This window comes from Mugil cephalus, chromosome 1, assembly GCF_022458985.1.
Source record: "Mugil cephalus isolate CIBA_MC_2020 chromosome 1, CIBA_Mcephalus_1.1, whole genome shotgun sequence".
Taxonomy (NCBI): Eukaryota; Metazoa; Chordata; class Actinopteri; order Mugiliformes; family Mugilidae; genus Mugil; species Mugil cephalus.
Window position 1 is genome coordinate 40,410,573 of NC_061770.1, and position 19,520 is coordinate 40,430,092.

The 19,520-nt window shown below is 42.0% G+C and overlaps 1 protein-coding gene across 3 annotated transcripts in view; it reads left to right on the forward strand.

The window, feature by feature from the left end:
• Nucleotides 1–19,520, forward strand: part of LOC125005809 (pyruvate carboxylase, mitochondrial-like) — a 277,141-nt gene that overhangs the window by 250,638 nt on the left and 6,983 nt on the right. For all 3 annotated transcript variants that reach the window (XM_047581417.1, XM_047581425.1, XM_047581406.1), the window contains exons 22-24: nucleotides 4,040–4,219; nucleotides 9,355–9,529; nucleotides 10,330–10,403. In XM_047581417.1, coding sequence (XP_047437373.1) covers nucleotides 4,040–4,219; nucleotides 9,355–9,529; nucleotides 10,330–10,403 — 429 coding nt within the window. The remainder of the gene's footprint in view (nucleotides 1–4,039; nucleotides 4,220–9,354; nucleotides 9,530–10,329; nucleotides 10,404–19,520) is intronic.

The following is a 19,520-nucleotide window of genomic DNA, read 5'->3' on the forward strand; positions in this document are numbered from 1 at the left end:
TTGCTTACTGCTAGCCTGCTGGTCGGTTTTCAGTCGGACTGAGCTTCTAAATGTGTTTTGCCTCAGATCTTGGCACAAAGGATTGTAACATCTTATCCTGTGTAATAATGAATTTAGGGTACTGCAGAACATAGATGCCATAACCAATCATATTCAGCCTACGCTGGTGCGAGGCGTTTATACTTGTGCGCTCGTCAGTCTCGCTCTGTAACAGCACCACCCAAACACTAGTCAGCACTGTGCCTTTTTTTTCCCAGTGGGGTTCATTTTTGTTTCTACGTCCTGCTTCATTTTCAACACTTTTGCACTGGTGTTTTGCACTGTTAAACATTTTTAAGCATTTTCTTGCACTATGCATCTACATCGCTTCGCTGAGATTTTGCTGAAGACGAGTCATACAAGTGTTTGTATCTCCAAATCCAGTCAACCTTTCCTCCATGTGTTCCATCCTGATTGATCCAAAACAATCAGTTTTAAAATTGTGGACATGGACAATCACTGCTGCTGTGGTTTGCGTCATCGTCGCGTTACATTTCTAGGGATTTGTACGTCAGCTTTGTTATGCTAGGGTCTGTGCTAGCGCTGTAGCTACGGTGTCAAATTAGTGCAGAAGCCTAAACCGCCTTAAATGAACCCTAAGCAGGTGTCATTTCTATGCATATATATGTACCCCCACATATTTTTTTTCTGCAAAAATATCTTAAAGTTTTACCTTTATTACTAGTAAGTGTCAAAATGTTTGACAATTACTTACATCAGCCCACTGACAAGCCAAAGGACAAGACGTGACCTACTGACAAAATGCCACAATCAATAAGAATCAGGGCTTAACTTCAAAGCAGAGGAAATCAGATTTTTCTAACTTGACCATGATGCGATTTACCTAATACCTCATCTGACAATATAGAAAAGCTCCCACATCAAATATGTAGTGCATATGGAACTGAAAATATGATTTCCTGTGTGTGGAGCACCCAGAGAGAGTCAGAGGTGGATGATTCATCAACAGAGATTGATAATAAGAGTATAGCTCTTGATGCTACTTGAGATCAAGGAATAGAAAATATCTGGCAGACAGACCAGAGGAAAAATAAAAAAACATCAGGATGAAGTTGATTCATGACAGAGTAAAAAGCTAACATCCTGAGTTTTAGTGTGAAGACAGAAGGTAGTAGTTAAGATTGTGAGAGAGGGATGGAGTAAGACTGATGGTTCATGAAGAAGGATCATAAAGGGGAAGGTAACGATCTGACTTTTTCTTCATAACTCTGAAAAATACGAGAGAAATGGACTCGGGGACCGAAAGACAAAGGGAACAATAGACAAAGGAGGCAGAGTGAAGGTAAACTCGGAAAGCAGAGTCATAATTCTTTCAAACTTTTGAGACTTTTAAGTAAATCATCAGCGGGCTTTTGTTCCAAAGCTATACTAAGTTAATGGCCTGTCCAGCGTTTTCAACGGCCCATTCAGACCTCTTGAATTCTTCGGCCCGCAGTCATTCTGTAAATGTAATGTATCATTATCTGCTCTATTCACAAACCAAATCGCGCGCAGCAGGAACCGTTTTCCTTCTTGCATCTTGCGGGGAAAATGCAGTTATTCACTCGCACGTCTCATCTGAATGTCCAAACGGTCGAGACCTTGCACAGGCATTGCTAGCTGATACAGAAGCTTCTCAGTGGGGTCGCAGGGTTTCAAATAACTAGTGCGTCTTTTTTTTTTTCTTCCTCCGGTGTGTGTGGGTGTACTTTCCCAAAGTATTCTCGTAAACACACAGCAGGACTGTTAAAACCACTTATATATTGTGATTATATTTGCGACGCAGGTGACCGTAAATGCAAAATGTAGTTTTTCATTGTTTCCTCTGGCGGCTCCAGTATATCTAGAAACAACTCCCTCCATTATTTCATCAAAGAGACTGTATCTAAATGTGCATACCATAGGAAGTCATGAGGAAGCCAAACCCGACTATCTCAGATGTGTACGGCTGCGTTGGTAGACTTGTTTTTCCGGTGCTTGTTTATAATAGAGGAGACCAGGAGTGACCTGGACCTCCTCCAAACGTGGTCAGAGATCGAATCTCGCAAACGGGTCGTGTCCACACCGAGTCACTTTTGATTGGATTTCCCAGTGAGGTCATTTCAGATGTATTTTGAACTGGAAAAAAAAAAGACACTTTCCGGGGACACCTGAGACAGTAGCTGTATAATAAACTCATTAAAGTTTGGAGCCTTTTAAAGTGCAGCCCTTCATCCTCTATGCTGTTGTTTTCCTGCCATGTACAGTTGGTTGGGATGAGGTGGCAGGTAGCCTTGTCATCTCTAAAGACCAAAGGAGCTTACACAAACACACAAACACACGAGTTAGACGGTGGTTGTTGAAAGAAAACAAGAGATTGCGGGAGCACAGATATCCTAACATTTACCCGAACCCCAGAAGATTTAAGTAGTCCCAGGAGGATGTGTGCGCTTCATGTCTCTCTGTAATTTGGTATCACATCTCTAAGAAATAGGTGTCTTGCTCGTTGTTGGGGAATTCTTTGTAAAATATCAACTTGATCTATATGTGCTCCTTCTATTTTCTCTCTCTCTCTATATATATATATCTCCCTACAAGAGTGGAGTGTAGAAACTGCCACAATAATAATAGTCATCTTGTTGAGTGCGGATGGTTTCTCTGGTCTCTAAGCTGTAGCTTGTAATTTTTGAACCATGTGAGCCTCCGTTTGCAAGCACCAAAATACAATAACGGTTTTGAATTTTGAAAATTAGGGGTCATGTCTTTGACTTGGAATATGCACCCATGTCATGCTAGACACATCAAGGGTGGATTTTTTTTTTCAGTCCTATATAAATGAGTACATGGATAGATTTATCATTTATACGCTGTATTTTTGAGACTATATTCGTTATCGTTGTTGTTGGATTACACTCAGAGTGACTTCACTTATTTGTCGAATTATGTTTTAATCTGTTATGTGTTTGTTATAAAGTTATAAAATTTCAATTTTTATTTGGTTTCATTACTGAATTGTTGTGTGGACCCCAGGAAGAACTAGCGATCACTTGGTGAAAGCTAATGTGGATCCTAATTAAGAAGAAAGAAGAACATTTTAACCCCGCTCTATTTATCCTGTGATTGTTTTTCTCTACTCTACAAACATTTTACCACCGAGTCCAAACAGAAAGTTGGTGGGTCACGTTTATTAACCCCCCTCTCCCTTTAATGGACCGTTCGCTCGGTAGCAATCAGCCTTAAATCTGAGTCTCAAGTCATTACCATAGAAGAGTAATGTGTGCAATTGATCCTTTGCATCTTTGTCCCGTTTGCAGTCAAAAAAAAAAAGTCTCCACTTATCACCATTATGTTAATGAGGATCTCTATTACCATAATGATATGCCATTATAAATAATGAAACAATGAATACATGTGATTTTAATGACTGTTTTTTCTGCGCTCTTTCCTCTGCCCCTTCATTTTCAGGTACGCTTCCGTTTCCACAGGGAAGGCCTGTGTCGTTTGGTTCACGCCTGCTAAATCAAATGATTAAAGAGACTCTATAGATGTAAACATCTTCCCTTTCTCTGGGTCACTCGGTACTTAATCCCTGTAGGCAACATCTTCATTAAACCAGACTCTTGTCACCACTCTCTGGAGGAATCGTCATGGATGCCAAAAGAAAAAAAAAAAAAACACGGCAGGAATTCACTTAGAAAAATAGCGCGGACAGACAGCTGCTCAATTACACTTATTATACTGAATATATTCTGGGTCAGTTCTTGTTCTTCTCTGTTTTGCCGGAGTGCAAGGGCAGTGATCACGTACCATTGAGAAATAATAGCACCTCTCCATGTCCGAAGCAAATTGAGATAACACCTATGTGCAGAGGCTGCACTCCATCGTGTGCTCCGCCGGCGGTGAAATAAAATAGAATCACTGACGGCCGAAGTATTTGCTCACCTCTTCCTCCTCCGAGGACCCGTTTAATACTGCCGTCAACAGACATTACTGGCGCTCACAGGTCTGATCTCGTTCTCAGGTGACTCCCTCTTCAAAGATCGTGGGCGACCTGGCCCAGTTCATGGTGCAGAACAACCTGACCAGGGCCGAGGTGGAGGAGAGGGCGGATGAGCTGTCGTTCCCCCTGTCCGTGGTGGAGTTCCTGCAGGGATACATCGGGATCCCGCACGGAGGATTCCCCGAGCCCCTCAGATCTAAGGTAAGGTGTAACCACGGTAACATTTAAAACCGCCTTAAACCCGCCCGTATGGCTACAGCCGCCAAAATAACACCGCAGTCACGCCTCCCTGCCCCTCGCTTTCACTGTTTACGCACCTCGTACCACAAACCACGTACAGGAGTCTGTTCAAAGGCGCCTGTATAAGCAAGGTCCAGGTTCTGTCACATGGTCGGTTACGTCTGACAGTTCTGCGTCCCTGAGAGGAGCGTGGAGGCAGAAACTGTGGCGCTGCTCTGTTCTCTTTTGTTTCTTCACTTCCATCCACTGCTCTCGTCTTCTCTCCTCCACAACGGCGAAGCAGCGGGGCGCAGACTCTCATGCGAATCGCGGGGAGTCTCCTTGAAAGAGCCGCGTGAAGACACTCGCGCGCACGAGGAAAAAAAAGCCAAACGTGTCACATTCGCCCAAACACCGGCTGACACGTCGGCGCACTAGACATTCCCCAAAAAAAAACACAAAGAATTGACAGCATTTTTAAGGGTATTTTTAAGGAAGGAGAAGAAAGGGGATGTATTTTTACCCTTCATGCTAACATTCACACATGTTGAGCTTTTCATGAAGCCTCCAGAGTAAAATGTGAAATGTTGGGTGTGAGTTTATGCCTCCGCTTCTGGAAAGGTCACCCATTATTTCACCATGTTCAGTCCAGTTCATATCGATCTAAATATCGATAGTATGGATACCAAGGCCAGTATCGGTATCAAATCCATACTCATGTGATGACATTGATACTTTTTGTTGCAGTTTCTCAAATTACTCCTCACAGAGTTAAAATGAGGGCACTTTCCCTTCGATCTGTGCACAGCAGGAGCTTCTCCATCCTCACCTGTAGCAAAAAGTGGATATGCACAGAGTCTGATACTTAAATCCTAGCATCACAGCAGCATCACACAGCTGCACTGATGCCGTTATTGAAATGTGTCAGAGAAGACAATAACACAGGATGCAGACCTAGTTCTTTGGTGGAAAATGAACGAGTTAACATTTCCCTCTCTGAGCAATTTATATATGTATTATTACATATTTGTGTTTGTTTACTTTATATTAATATTTAGTTATATTGTTCCTTTTTCTTATTTTGCACTAATTACTTTTTTTTCTGAAATAATTGTGTGTAGTAAAAGGGGGAATTATTCAATTTCTATACAGTTAAATTGTTTTATATTGTAACTAGTTAAGAAAAATTGCCTAAAATATTTGTCCTGCATTTTATTCTAATCACAATCAACTAACTTAAGGGAAAGTTATGAAGTTATTCAATTATGACGACATTTCAAGAAAAAGTATCGGTGATACCATCCCTGTATTTACTTGGTATCGAATTGATACCAGAACTCCCAGTATCGCCCTCAGTCCTTCTTCCTCTTTGCACTCAGTTCGTTGCTTAGCTGCAGCAACAAGAAGCATCAGCTTATCTGTGTAGTCATCAGACCCTCCAGTTACTGTTGATTTGTTTGCCTCTGTGAAACTAACTCCTGTCGTCCCGTATCTCTTTGCTCTGGGAGATAGCATCATCAAATGTTTGTCATTTAACCTCACAAGCAGTCCCTCCCTTGCCAGTTACTGATAAATTTAAAAAAATCCTGCAGCATTTTGAAATCAGGTTGCATCACTGCACACTTGAGGAGAAACTTCACAGATATCCTTCTCTCTAATCTCTCGCACAAAACAATAGCACAACGTGATTCTTTTTGTATTATAATAGTTATGATAGATTAGGGGTCCTAAAATCGTTTTAACTGAACCCTGGTCGGGGCAAGAACCAGACAGGACAAGTAGTGAATGTGGGGATAAATTTGAATATAGCACAGGAGTCATTTCTATTGAATAAATAGAGAAGAAAAGAGGCTGAGCAGCTTTTATACTCACTCATATCCTTTATTTTCTTAATTATTGAAATACTTCGTGCTGTGAGGGGACACATGAATGGAAAAGTTCACATTTTAGCTGCTGAACTTTTCCCTCCCCTCTCCGATGTGTGTTGTAGAGGAGGATATTTGTATTCCAACTCTTTGGCGGCCACCATTCATTATTAAACAATGTGTCAGAGTCGCAGATTGCATTATTGTTGGTATGCTGACTAAATCCTCAACACATTATAAACTGCTGCCAGCTTCTCATCTTTGCCAGAGAGGCCAGACTATTCCTCTAAATCTCTGCTGCAGATATTCATACCCCGACAATCCACCCTCGATATTTAATGCACAAACACCGAGGGCTTGTCTGGCTCACAGCTTACCGAAGAAGTCATTCTCTCCCCGCCCCGTGATTCAGTTACACAATAACCTTCAATCAGCAGAATCAATATGTAATGTTTTGCATGTGTGTTTGCGTGTGCTGCAGACGTGAGATAAATCACCTAAATGTCCCATTGTCTCATCAGAAACTAGAGTATAAATCACGTTTTATGTGTTTACATGTCCCGCAGAATGTAGCGTGTTTGACTTTTTTTTAATAACGTGTCAAGAAGGCTGTTTTTTTTATTTTTTTCCTCCCTCAACTGCATCGACAACGCTTAAATTAAAAACCCAAATGGATAGAGGAAAACCAAGACAGACTGGAAACTTCATGATAACACCCAGTGTTTACCCCTGAAGGGCAAAAATGCACTCAAACCTGAGGGAAACATTCAGATTAAGTGGTAATTAGGAGCTACTATTTTCCTATTTAACAGATTATTCACACCACCCTTATGAATGTGATTGAAAATCCCTTCTGGTCTGGCCAATTTGTTCTGATTGAGGTGGTTACGTGATGCATTTTTATTGCGATTGGGCTATTATTCTGATTATTAGTGGAACACAATGTGGCCATGTAGACGTAGCCAATTACTGCTATTTATTGCTGCCTCCTGAATATGTTTATCGTCCTCCTGTCAGCGTGCGTGTATGTGTGTGTGTAGCTATTACTGCCAGGTCTAACCTGATTAGTTCACGCATATGTGGAATAAATAAATGCGCCCATCACACTGTTGCATGCACCACAGTGCTATAGGCTGTAGCTGAAGGTTATATTTGCATGCTAGCTGCGTAAAAATAAGTAATGTCTCATTCTCTCGTTCCAGTAATTATGTCACGTTTGTTCGAATGTTTGCATACATTCATTTTCTGTAACTGCTTATCCTCTAGAGGGTCACGGAGGGCTTTACGGTATCCCAGCTGTCGGAGGGCTAACACAGACATACAATACAATTTAGAACATAGGTCTTTAACAGGTAGTTGAAGGGAGGTACTGCAGGTGGGTCGCAAAATCTTTGGTTGATTAGACAATTGGTATATATATTTTTCTTAATTTTCCCCCACAAATTTCAATTTCTTTAAATGTACATTAACATGAATCCAACATATTTTAGTAAAAGGAAAAATGGAGGCAGAAGACGTTATCTTTCAGCTGTCTCAACAACGCAACGTTTCATAAAGAGCGCCGCACTAGACCTGTCAATCTAAGCGTCCTGTACACACAGTAGGTCCCGCCCCTATCGCTGCTGAGCCAATCACGGGACTGCATATTACACGCTGACTCTGTCAGGGTTCCCACAATTGGCCGAGAGCCTGTTCATTCTCCAGGTGAAATCCAGAAGCACTCTGCAATATGAGCAGAAGAGAAGCTAACAGTGCTAATTAATTGATCAATACTGAATGAAAAAGAAAATGATAATAATAAGGTACAGATATAAAAATAGCCGACTTTAATATAGAACACATACAGTAGGTATTGGGGGTCCTTGTTTTGAAAAACGTTAAAGACCCCTGATTTAGGCTCACCAGTTAACCTAGTGAGCACGTCTTTGGGTGGTGGGAGGAATGTTTGCACATTTTTTATGTTTTAAAGTTCAAGGTAGCGACTGAGTTCTGTCACACTGTTCTGTTCATTTGGGTCGTGGGTTGTCCAAAGATGGGGCTGAGGGAACAAAAGTCCATTAAAGAAATAATTCAGCACTACCCTTGGAGCGGAATGCCCGAAAGAAAGGAAAGAGGAAAACCCAGTGACCATAAAAAAAAAAAGATGGAGAGAGTGCAATTGTGTTGTTGTGGGGTTTCAGCAGAAGTGGGGAGAACGAGTAAATAACCTTAGAGGAAGAGTTCCCTCTATTTGTTACCACCCGGCCTCTCGCTGTCAATGTCTTCACAATCAGTTTAGGTGTAAGACATCCTCAGAGGAGACAATGTTAATGAGCAGGGTCTCCAGTGAGGCTGCCATCTTTGAAGTGTCTTCCTGTCGCACACAAACGAGTCGGCTATCTCTGAACTGTTAGCTCTGTGACTAATGGCATTGCACTGGGCCTTTTGTCTGGAGATTTCCTCAAGGCGCACACACATGCACTCATGCATATGACAATACTGTGAAGATGTGAAAGTGCAGGCTAGGAAATGGTAGCGCTAACAACCAATGACAGACCCAACGTTTATTAGTATTATGCAGAGTATGTGTCCACGCAGGGGGCAAGGGATCAATTGAAGGTTTAATTTGATGCGCGCGGTGCTGCTTAAAGTGTAAATGAGTGAAAATGCACGGTGGTTACCAGCAGCATGTGAGCTTAGATTAACTTAAACAAAACTTGTTCTCTTCTCTTCGCCTTCATTTGGCCTGTCGTCAAAACCCAAAGACATCGGTGAAAGTAAAATAACAGGTTGCTCCTTATTAAAGCGGCCTTCAGGTGGTGGCCTCCCCGCGTCTACAATAATCTCTTCACCAGACATTGTCATTAGCATCAGATCAATTGTCTTTACAAGTCGTGTCAGATACGAGCAACTGTGTGGGCAGATAAAGCGTCCTATCATTAGTCTCATGGCAGCATCCACTCTCTGCACCATTCTTTCTCCAAGTCCTCCTCTTTACTTTTTCTAATGGAACTCATGGATGTTGTGTCACATATAACACTGCACTCAAGTGAGATGGGCTGATGGAAATCGCTGCACAGCTTATGTTTCCATCTCACTCCAAATGTCAATGCAGTGCTTTGACGGGTTCCAGCTTGTATGCACATGTGTAGCCATGTGAAGGTTTAACCGTCCATTTATTCACTTCATTCTTCTCTGCTTCTCATGAGGAAGGAGAGTTTGTTGGTTTGTTGTTTGCTCCTCGTCCTGACTTCCTTTCCTGTTCCCTTCCAGGTGCTGAAGTCCCTTCCCCGTATTGAAGGCCGTCCCGGTGCCTCTCTGCCGCCTATGGACTTCAAGGCCCTGGAGGAAGGACTCCGGGCTGCACACGGAGACGACATCACCCCCGAGGATGTGATGTCAGCAGCCATGTACCCAAAGGTGTTCCAGGAGTTCAAGGAATTTACTTGTGAGTGATCGGACTGAGTTCAAATTCTGGGTTTTGGTATTTGATACTGTAACACGACGTCTCTTTGGGTTATTACTGGGATTTAAAATAGGCACTGGTGATGAATTTAAAGCATGTGGTGGAAGTGTTTTGTCTTGTTGAATGGTCCAGTTAAAATGTAGAGAACTACTGACTGCAGGTTGAAGAAGGTAGCAGGAGGAAGAGACTGAGTTTGGAAAGAGGAATCAAACTTTGTTAGAAGTTGTTGGGAGTCAGCTGCCTGGATTAACCCGAGCTCTGCTGCTGCTTTGAATCTCCACTCTTTAAAACAATGTCCACATCTACACTGGGCTGAATTTACTCAAATTTAAGAAGAAGGTTACTTGTGTGTCTGTGTATCACTGTGTATCTCGGTCTGCCAGTGCCAGGGTTGAAAGAACTCACCGAGGCCACGTCTGTGTCTCAGTCCCAGGACACTGAGCTCCAATCTTACAATAAATCATTTCTCTGTAAATATTTTGGGCAACGAGCCATCCTCACTTTGTGGAAAGTTACAGACAAGGGCATATATAGAACTAGAGCCGCGCATATAAAAGCGCCCAGCCAAGACGGACACTCCAGGAATTGGAGTGCAGTACCAATCATTTTAGCTCCACTCAATCGAGCTGTTCAACGAATGTTTCTGCATAAATGAATGTTTGAGCCTCTGAGACTTCATCTCGTCACAACGCTTTCATTACCGACAAATGAGGCTGACATATTTAGACTCTACGTTGTTAACAAGAAGTGACCTCCTGCTTTAATTTCTGGCTTTTCTCCAGCTAATTTCGGCCCAGTGGACTGTCTCAACACCAGGCTGTTCCTGGATGGACCCAAGATTGCAGAGGAGTTTGAGGTAAGCAACTCAACACAGAGCACGTGTCCCACAAATTAACATTATGTCAAATATTTTTACTGAAGATTTAACATCAAAATCTGGTATCTTTAATTTGCTATTCATGAATCATATTGGAAAAGTAGAACAAAAATGGTTACAACTTATAATTTGATCAAAAATCTCAGTGAAAACAACACTGCACCAACACTGACAGTCACTATTTAACACTATACATTATTTTTTTCATTCATAATCTGAGTAGCTAATGAATCCTTACCCTGATTAATTTACTGATAAAGAAAACCTGTAAGCTCTTAGTTGTTTATTCACACGATTCAATTCACGATGCTTAAGTCGCGATACAATACATATCACGATATGATAGGTATCATGATACAATACATATCACGATATTTGAGTCACGATATGACAAGTATCACGATAGAATCATGACAGAAAAGTGTTGCAGAAGTTCACAATCGGCCCAAAACATGATTTTTTTTCTTAATTTAATAAACCAATATTAAGACATTCAAAAAATCGTTATTGTATCAGAAGGAAAAGTATCACGATATATTGCCATATCGGTATTTTTTCCCACCCCAAGAAGAAACTATTTTAAACTCTTGCATAATGATACTTTTACTGTACTATGCTATGATACCACTGTGTGCTACGTTCTGCCATTAATTAATTGTGTTATCTGGACTTACACGAATGGAAATGGACGCTGTTTATTTGCATGAACAGTTTCAACTTTTACTTTAGTAAAAAGTAGTTTTGTTGTTTGAGGTTGAAAAGCTGGCTGTTTTCTCTGGTACTAGTTGTTTACAGTTGTTTTGCTGCTGTGCTGCTTAAATTTTACAAACCGTACATCAGGTTCCTGGTTGTTTCTGGTAAACATCTTTTTTTCAGCTGGAGGAGCTGCAATAATTTAAATGAATGTAAGCATATTCCACGCAACGTATTTATGTAATCCATGCATTGTGCATTGTTTCGGCCCTAATTCCATTCAAAGTTTCTCTTTGTCAGGAATGAGAGGCGGTTAAATAGGTCTGGCACATTCACCGCTAAGTGAATTTGTTATTGTTACTGTCACCAATTCAGTGGTAATGCGTTAAACCCTAATATTAATTCATTTCACAATCCACTTTGCTCTTGAATTAATTCTGGCGCAGTAATAGAGAAAGGCCAGCAGTGTGAGATGGAAATGATTTTTCCATCACTGCAGATGGCTGAGGGTTCATGCGGTTTGGTGCAGAGTCACAGTGAAGTGCTGATAACACAGTAGGGAGGGAAAAGATATTAACACTTTATCAAGCGAACAACAAATGGCATCTCTGATCCCTCAGGCCATCAGATTGGTTTTCCAGAACAGAAATAACAGATTAATTTTGTGGTGTGATGTTCTTTCTTGGTGAAAACACCAAGGGCCAATATCTTAGACCAAAACATAACTGTTACTGACGTATAAAGATTAGGTTGTTTGTTTATTCTCCAGCAGGGAGGCAGCTGGATATGCGGTCCATGCAAGGAATTAAATGAGTTGAGGTTCTATGCATGCAAATAGTTTAGTGAAGTACCGGAATAAAACAGTCTCTTAGTGAGAGGATGACATTTAAAAGTCTCAAACCAAAACTTTCTCCAGGAATATTGACACATGTATGTTATAAAGCAATTTCTTCCAATTCTAATTCCAGTCAAATATCTGACTTGCACAATCTGCAAGTCAGATGTTTCAACATATACAGTCAGCACAAAATATTTCAAGATGTCTAAATGTTTCTCCTGGAGTTTGGAGATGGGTGTTTTTATCCAGAAAGTGCGGTTCAAACCGGGGGGGGAATGACAGCAGTTTGATGAGCAAGACTCAGACTAAAGTGATTTTTGAAATCCAGATTGAAAAGTGAGGGACGGTTGAAACCACTGACGGTATCCTTTGTGACGGATTGTCAGGATCCGACGTCCGATCAGAGAGAACCGCTGCTTTTCAGATGAAGGAGACGTTGGAGGAGGCTGTCACTCGGTATGACATCACGTAATGAAATGATTTGGTGCAATATTAAAAACGCCAAGTTTCATTTTCTGGAAACCTGTAGATATATGCTAACTTTTGCATTAGGGTTATGCGACGTTCGTATATAGCTGTCTGACACTGTGGTATGAACAAAGATCAATGGCTCGGCTGCCGCCACATTTACCCAGAGACGGAGAGACTGTATCTGTAATGAGATGACAGCAATACAAACAGGAGGTGAGCCAGGTCGGAGAGGATTGCTGTGACACTTTTGACTCCAGGTCTGCAGTGACCTTGTTCAGATTATTCACCAGTATGTTTCTGAAAATAGGTGATAGTAGGATGAGGCCTGATAAGAGACGATCATGACTTTGAATGAGTGTAGTACAGAGGAGTTTGTTTTTTAGTTTTTGTGGGTTTTTTTTGTTTTATTTTTTTTGCCTGTTTTAAACAAGAGCACGCTCATAATTTGAACACACCTTCAGCTATAAGATAATGACGTGCAAAATAAAGAAACTGGACTGAAGAAGTGAGGTCTCTGCACTGTTGGCTTTGATGTGAGCTCAGGATAAAAAAAGGAAAGTATATATATTTTCAAACTGTGCCTTAAGAGTAAACACCAGCGCTGCTGTCGGAGACACTTAAATTACACATGAAGGGTTTCAAAAACTCGGCCTAACTCCATGTAAACACTGAAACAAGCCCCCTGGATTATATATTGCTTCAGAGCATACTTTCATGGCAACGAGTCAAACTACCCTGCAGCAAACAATGGAAAATGATCAGCAGTAAATAACCGTACTTCTCTGTAAATTACTGTCTTTTAGTTTTACTACCTAACCCTAAACCCTAGAATTTATTTCCTAGCACTGATAAATATCGTTGAACATGTACATCAACTTCCAAAAACAAATGCAAGAGCTTTTCAACCACAAGGGCTTGTTGTTCGTTATTATTTTACTCGGGTGCCTTGAAATGCCCCCTTTTTTTTCTTTTTTTTTGTTTTAAATAGATTTTTATCTCTGCATTGAATGAATGGGAGTTTGTTCGGCGGCTACAGGGTCAGTTGAGTCATCACTGCGCTATCCTTTCAACTTTTAATAGTTTATTTTCATACGTTACACTCAGTATGTCTTGTCAAGAGCACTTTGCGCACTGGTGGAATTAAAATACGCGCGACACAAATTAAAGAGTGTCTATAATATTCACCACTTTGAACACACATTGTTGGACTCTTGTGGTTCAGTTCTAATCCTGGTAAAACATGAACACACTCCATTCATTATAAATCCACTGTTCCCCATACATTGATTCCCTCTTTATGAGCAACACACAGATTTAACTGGCAGTGATTCAGAGTGGCCAAAGGCAACCATGTTTAATTACTGCTTCATTTCAGTGCAGCAATAATGTTTCAGGCTGCTGTTAATTGATTTTTATATTATGAAGAACAGAGGGAGCGCTGGTTCTCTGCTGCTGTATCCTTATGAAAGATTCTTCTGTATTTATGGTGCTGGTTCAGTATTCACCCTAAAGACTCTAAAGAGACACACAGTCTAACCACAAACCACTGAGTTAATCTTTAAAATGTCGTCGTCGTCATCGTTGTCATCCACTTTTCCGGGTTGCGTGGGCTGCAGCTTCAATAGGGAGGTTCGGACAGCCCTCTTCCCGGCCACTTCCACCAGCTCCTCCGGAGGAATCCCTAGGTGCTCCCAGGCCAGACGGGAGATGTAATCCCTCCTCCGTGTCCTGGGGAAACCCAAGTCCTCCTTCCAGTGGGACATGCCCTAACGTGAGGTGCCTGGGAGCCATCCTTACCAGAAGCCCGAACCACCTCAACTGACTCCTCTTGACGTTGATGAGCAGCGGTTCTACCCCGAGCTCCTCCCATGTGACCGAGCTCCTGACCCGATCTCTAAGGCTGAGCCCGGCCACCCTGCGAAAGAAACTCATTTCGGCTGCTTGTATCCGCGATCTTGTTCTTTCAGTCATTACCCAAAGTTCATGACCATAGGTGAGGGTTTGAACGTAGATCGACCGCTAAATTGAGAGCTTTGCTTTTTGACTTAGCTCTCTCTTCACCACGACGGACCAGTTAAGTGCCCGCATCACTGCAGACGCCACTCCAATCTGTGAACAAGATCCCGAGATACTTGAATTCCTCCACTTGAGGCAGGACCTCCTCCCTGACCCGGAGTGGGTCTCGGCTGCAAAAATGCCCCAGTAAGAGCTGGAGGTCATAGTTCGATGAAGCTAAGAGGACCACATCATCCGCAAAAAGCAGAGTCGAGATGCTGATCACTGAAATCGACACCCTTCACCACCCGGCTGCGCCTAGATATTCTGTCCATAAAAGTTATGGGCTGGGAACAAGTCCGACTTACAACCGGCTACGCAGACCAAACTCTCACTCCTTTGGCACAGGGACTGAATGATCCTTAACCCTATCCACCCTATACTCTTGGTCATAGACATTCTTCAAATCCACAAAACACATGTGGACTGGTTGGGCAAACTCCATTTTGCCTCCAGCACACTAGCAAGGGTAAAGAGCTGGTCTGTGGTTCCACTCCCAAGATGAAAACTGCATTGTTCCTCCTCGGTCTAAGGTTCAACTATCGATCGGACCCTTTTTTCCAACACGTTGGCGTAGACTTTCCCAGGGAGCCTGAGGAGTGTGACCCCCTTATAAATAAGAATATATATATTGTTTGTTTTGTTTTGTTTTTTACGGATGAGGGAGTGGTGCATAGTATGGGACTCCGTCCAAATTCCAGCGACATATAAAATGTCTGGTTTCAATAACAATAGCAGTATTCTTCAGTAGTAATCAATTAAAGCTGCAGTTCCTGAGCAAGAAACACATTAATATACATCTTCCATTTTGCCCCTGGCAGTATTGACTTTGCTTGCACTGAAATTGATTTTTTTTAAACTGCCTCCTCTTTAACATGAGAAAACTTCATATTTAACCTGCCTCATCTTTCAGTGATTCATTTTGCTGTTTTTTTGTCCCAGTGGGAAAACCTGTCAAAGACTTTCACTTAAGAAAAAAAAAAAAAAAAAAAAAAAACTTTCAGCCACTGCATTTCGTGCTAAACGTCCGTCATCACCGCAGAAACAAACCTACCCCCGTTGTCATGACGATGGGTACTCCCATCACATCACATCAGGTCCGGTTAGCAGTACCCGGTGAGACGGGGAATGAAAAACATGTCAAAAAACAAAAAGTAGTGACTTGTGACAAGCCGCATGAGTTTCTGTTAGTTTTCTTTCTTTTGCTGTGAAGAATTCCTCCAGGGCTGAAAGAGAAAAGACTGATATCAATTTTTTGTCACTTTAAATCCATTCTCTTGACAGTGGTGAGATGTGAAGGTAGGCTCAGGTCTTGTGTACCTTTGGATTATTTGACTGATACAGAAGATTTATTTGGTTCGGATTATAATTGAAAACACGTTCTATTTGAACTATGATTAAAGGAGAATAATATTTCTTTAACCTGCAGGTACTGACACTTCATATATTGCGTCAGTGTTCACATATCTAACATTTCCTTAGTATTTGATAGCTGGGGTTATCTCGTGTGAAATATTAATGACCTGACAATCTAGCAGCTATAAAAGAGACTCTGAGAATGTTAGAAATGTCAGAGTGGAGATGAGTCGTCTCAGCTCCTGACTCTTCCCTGGTATGAGGTTTTCATGTGATGATGAACAAAATGACGCAGGTTATGTGTTGGTCAGATGAAGAATTTGTTGTCATAGACACGGTGTGGTGTGAACGTTTTCTCTCAGTAATTATTAGGTTCATGTTTATTTTGGTGCTCCAGCATGGCGGCCTTTTGCAAAGCTGACTGATTAGAGAATTAAAGGAGGTTCTGCTTTAACAGAGAAGAACCAAATAACACTCAGCTGAGGATTTGTTGATGCTGATCTCTTTGGTAAATCTGAAATGCCGGCTTTGCATTACAGATGACTCCCACAGCGCAGCCACGCTATTAATTGTATATTTCCAACAAAGGCTGTTTGTGAGCTTTTGGCAGCGACTGTGCGAAGCACCGGGTGGAAGTCTTGATCAAAACAGATTAAAGCACCGAATCGTTTTCGAGCACTAGAACTAAAGCTTGGAGTTGTTGATGTTGTTGTGGGAGTAGATAGAAAGGCTTTGACAGTAATCACTCTGTATTGTTCGGCACTTCGTTTCAAGCCCGTTGCAAATCCAGCACGAGAGCCTTATCAGCCAAGAATGAACAGCATGAAGAGATCCTTCATCTGTGTGTGTGAATGTGCAACCACTGCAATGATATGACCTTATTTTCAATGCAGTATTTTTTTTTTAATGTCCTGCACATATAAACCCATTTGCCCATTCACCACTGCTTTGTAGCTGACAGTCGACCACCTGTGGACGTTTTGGTCTCTGGTTGCCTGGTTACCTACTAGCTGCTCTCTATTTGAACGTACTCTCATTGGCCACATTATTAGATACACCTGTTCAATTGCTTGTTAACACAAATAGCTAATCAGCCAATCACATGGCTGCACTTCACTGCATTTAGACACTTGGGGGTGATCAAGACAACTTGCTGAAGTTCAAACCGAGCATCAGAATGAGGAAGAAAGGGGATTTAAGTGACTTTGAATGTGGTATGGTTGTTGGTGCCAGACTGGCTGGTCTGAGTATTTCAGAAACTGCTGATCTACTGGGATTTTCACACACAACCATCTCTAGTGTTTACAGAGAATGGTCCAAAAAGAGAAAAGAGAAAATATAAAGTGAGTTGTGTGGACGAAAATGTCTTGTTGATGTGAGAGGTCAGAGGAGAATGGGCAGACTGGTTGGAGATGATAGAAAGACAACAGTGACTCAAATAACCACTGGTTACAACCAAGGAATGTAGAATACCATCTCTGAACACACAACACGTCCAACCTTGAAGAAGATGGGCTACAGCAGCAGAAGACCAGACCTGGTGTCACTCCTGTCAGCTAGGAACAGGAAACTGAGACTACAGTTCACACAGACTCATCAACACTGGACAATAGAAGATTGGAAAAACGTTACCTGGTCTGATGAGTCTCGATTTCAGCTGTGACATTCAGATGTCCGGGTCAGAATTAATAAAAAACAACATGAAAGCATGGATCCATCCTGCCTTGTATCAATGGTTCAGGCTGGTGGTGGTGGTGTGATGGTGTGGGGGATATTTTCTTGACACACTTTGGCCCGTTAGTACAAACTGAGCATGGTTTAAATGCCACAGTCTACCTGAGTATTGTTGCTGACCATGTCCATCCCTTTATGACCACAGTGAACCATCTTCTGACGGCTTCTTCCAGCAGGATAATGCACCATGTCACAAAGCTCATATCATCTCAAACTGGTTTCTGGAACATGACGATGAGTTCACTGTACTTCAATGGCCTCCACAGTCACCAGATCTCAGTCCAACAGACCATCACCTTTGGGATGTGGTGGAACGGGAGATTCTCATCATAGATGTTCAGCCGACAAATCTGCAGCAACTGTGTGATGCTGTCATGTCAATATGGACCAAAACCTCTGAGGAATGTTTCCAACACCTTGTTGAAAGTATGACACCAAGAATTAAGGCAGTTCTGAAGGAAAAAGAGAGTCCAACCTTTTACTAGTAAGGTGTACCCAAGGCTGTAAGCACACCATCAGTTTGGTGACTCTGGAGGTGGTAACTGAAGTTATGGTTTGTCTTTCCCTGCAGTTAATGTTTGGGGAAGCGTGTGTTTGCATCATATAATGCATATAATCAACTAAAATTAGTTGGTCCTCAATGTGTAATGTGGTAGTAGCGCACGTTGTTTCATTGCCAAATGTTTTTCACTCATCATCTCTACAACTCTCTGATTTCTATTAACGTTACAAGGTCTCTTTTCGCCACAGTACTGAAAGTGAGAGTCTCTTCCTGTGTGTGTGTGTCCCCTAAGTGGTAAATCATTGTTGCTACTTGCAGTCAATTTCTGACCTGAGTGCAGTCAAGCTGGACAAAACCCATTTGGACACATGTCCCTGAAGCTGCTCTTCAAAGAGCACTGAATGTCCAGAGAGGAGAAGCGTCTGACGGCGTTTTAAAGTGGGCTCATACGCGAGCGTACACCTACGCACCGCTGACCGCTTTGTCCACTGCTGTCATTCACCCACACAGGAGAGAAGAGAGAGAAGCCGCTGATCTGACTCGGTGCAGTGTTAATCATGTCTGTCAGAAATATACACACACACACCCAGACTTTCACATGAGACATCTACATGGAGACGTCGCCACTAATGTGCAGGGATGCCAACACACGGAGCGCTGTAGTAAACACATTACACAGTAAAGTCGTATCATATATAAGACATGATGCGAGGCATAATGTGAGGCGCGTTTCAGCCGGTGGTGTCGGAGCTCTGAATGGATAAACAGCCGAATCTGACAGATGGAAAGTAAATCAATGCAGGATGAAAGGGCTGTATATGCAGGAATGCCACAGATGTGTCATGGAGATATGGAACATACATAACACACAAGGGATGCTATCACACATATAGTAATAAGAAGGCGAAGCAGAAGAAGGCTGGGTGGCCATCATGATTGATGGAATTTGTGGCTTTTAATATATTTAGATTGTTTATTTGATGCATTAAGGGATAAAGCGTGATTATTTTGAATGTCTCGCCCAGTGACGGATGCACTGACATGATGTTTCCAGGGATAAATGTCTTTTTAGCCTACGTTTGGCAAATAAAAAGTGAACGCAGCATCTTCTCTTAGTAGAGAGAAGGTTTTTATACATTAAAAAAAATGAAATCAGGTTCAAAATTCGACCTGATTTTGAAATCAAGTAGAATTTAATGAGAAACACATTAAACACAAGGTATTTAGATCATCGCGACCAGTTGTGAAGCATTGAACGCACCATCTGATGGGATCTTCTGGCGGAGCGGACGTGAACAGCACACGTTTCCCAAAGGCTAAGAGAGTGTGGATGAGAGAATGTTTGGGAAGACTCGGGCTGCGTGCAGTGTCCTTCTGCTCTTGAGGGAGATGAGAGTCTGATTTAATATCGGTCAACATCAGCACGCTCGCTAGCGTTAGCCTCAAA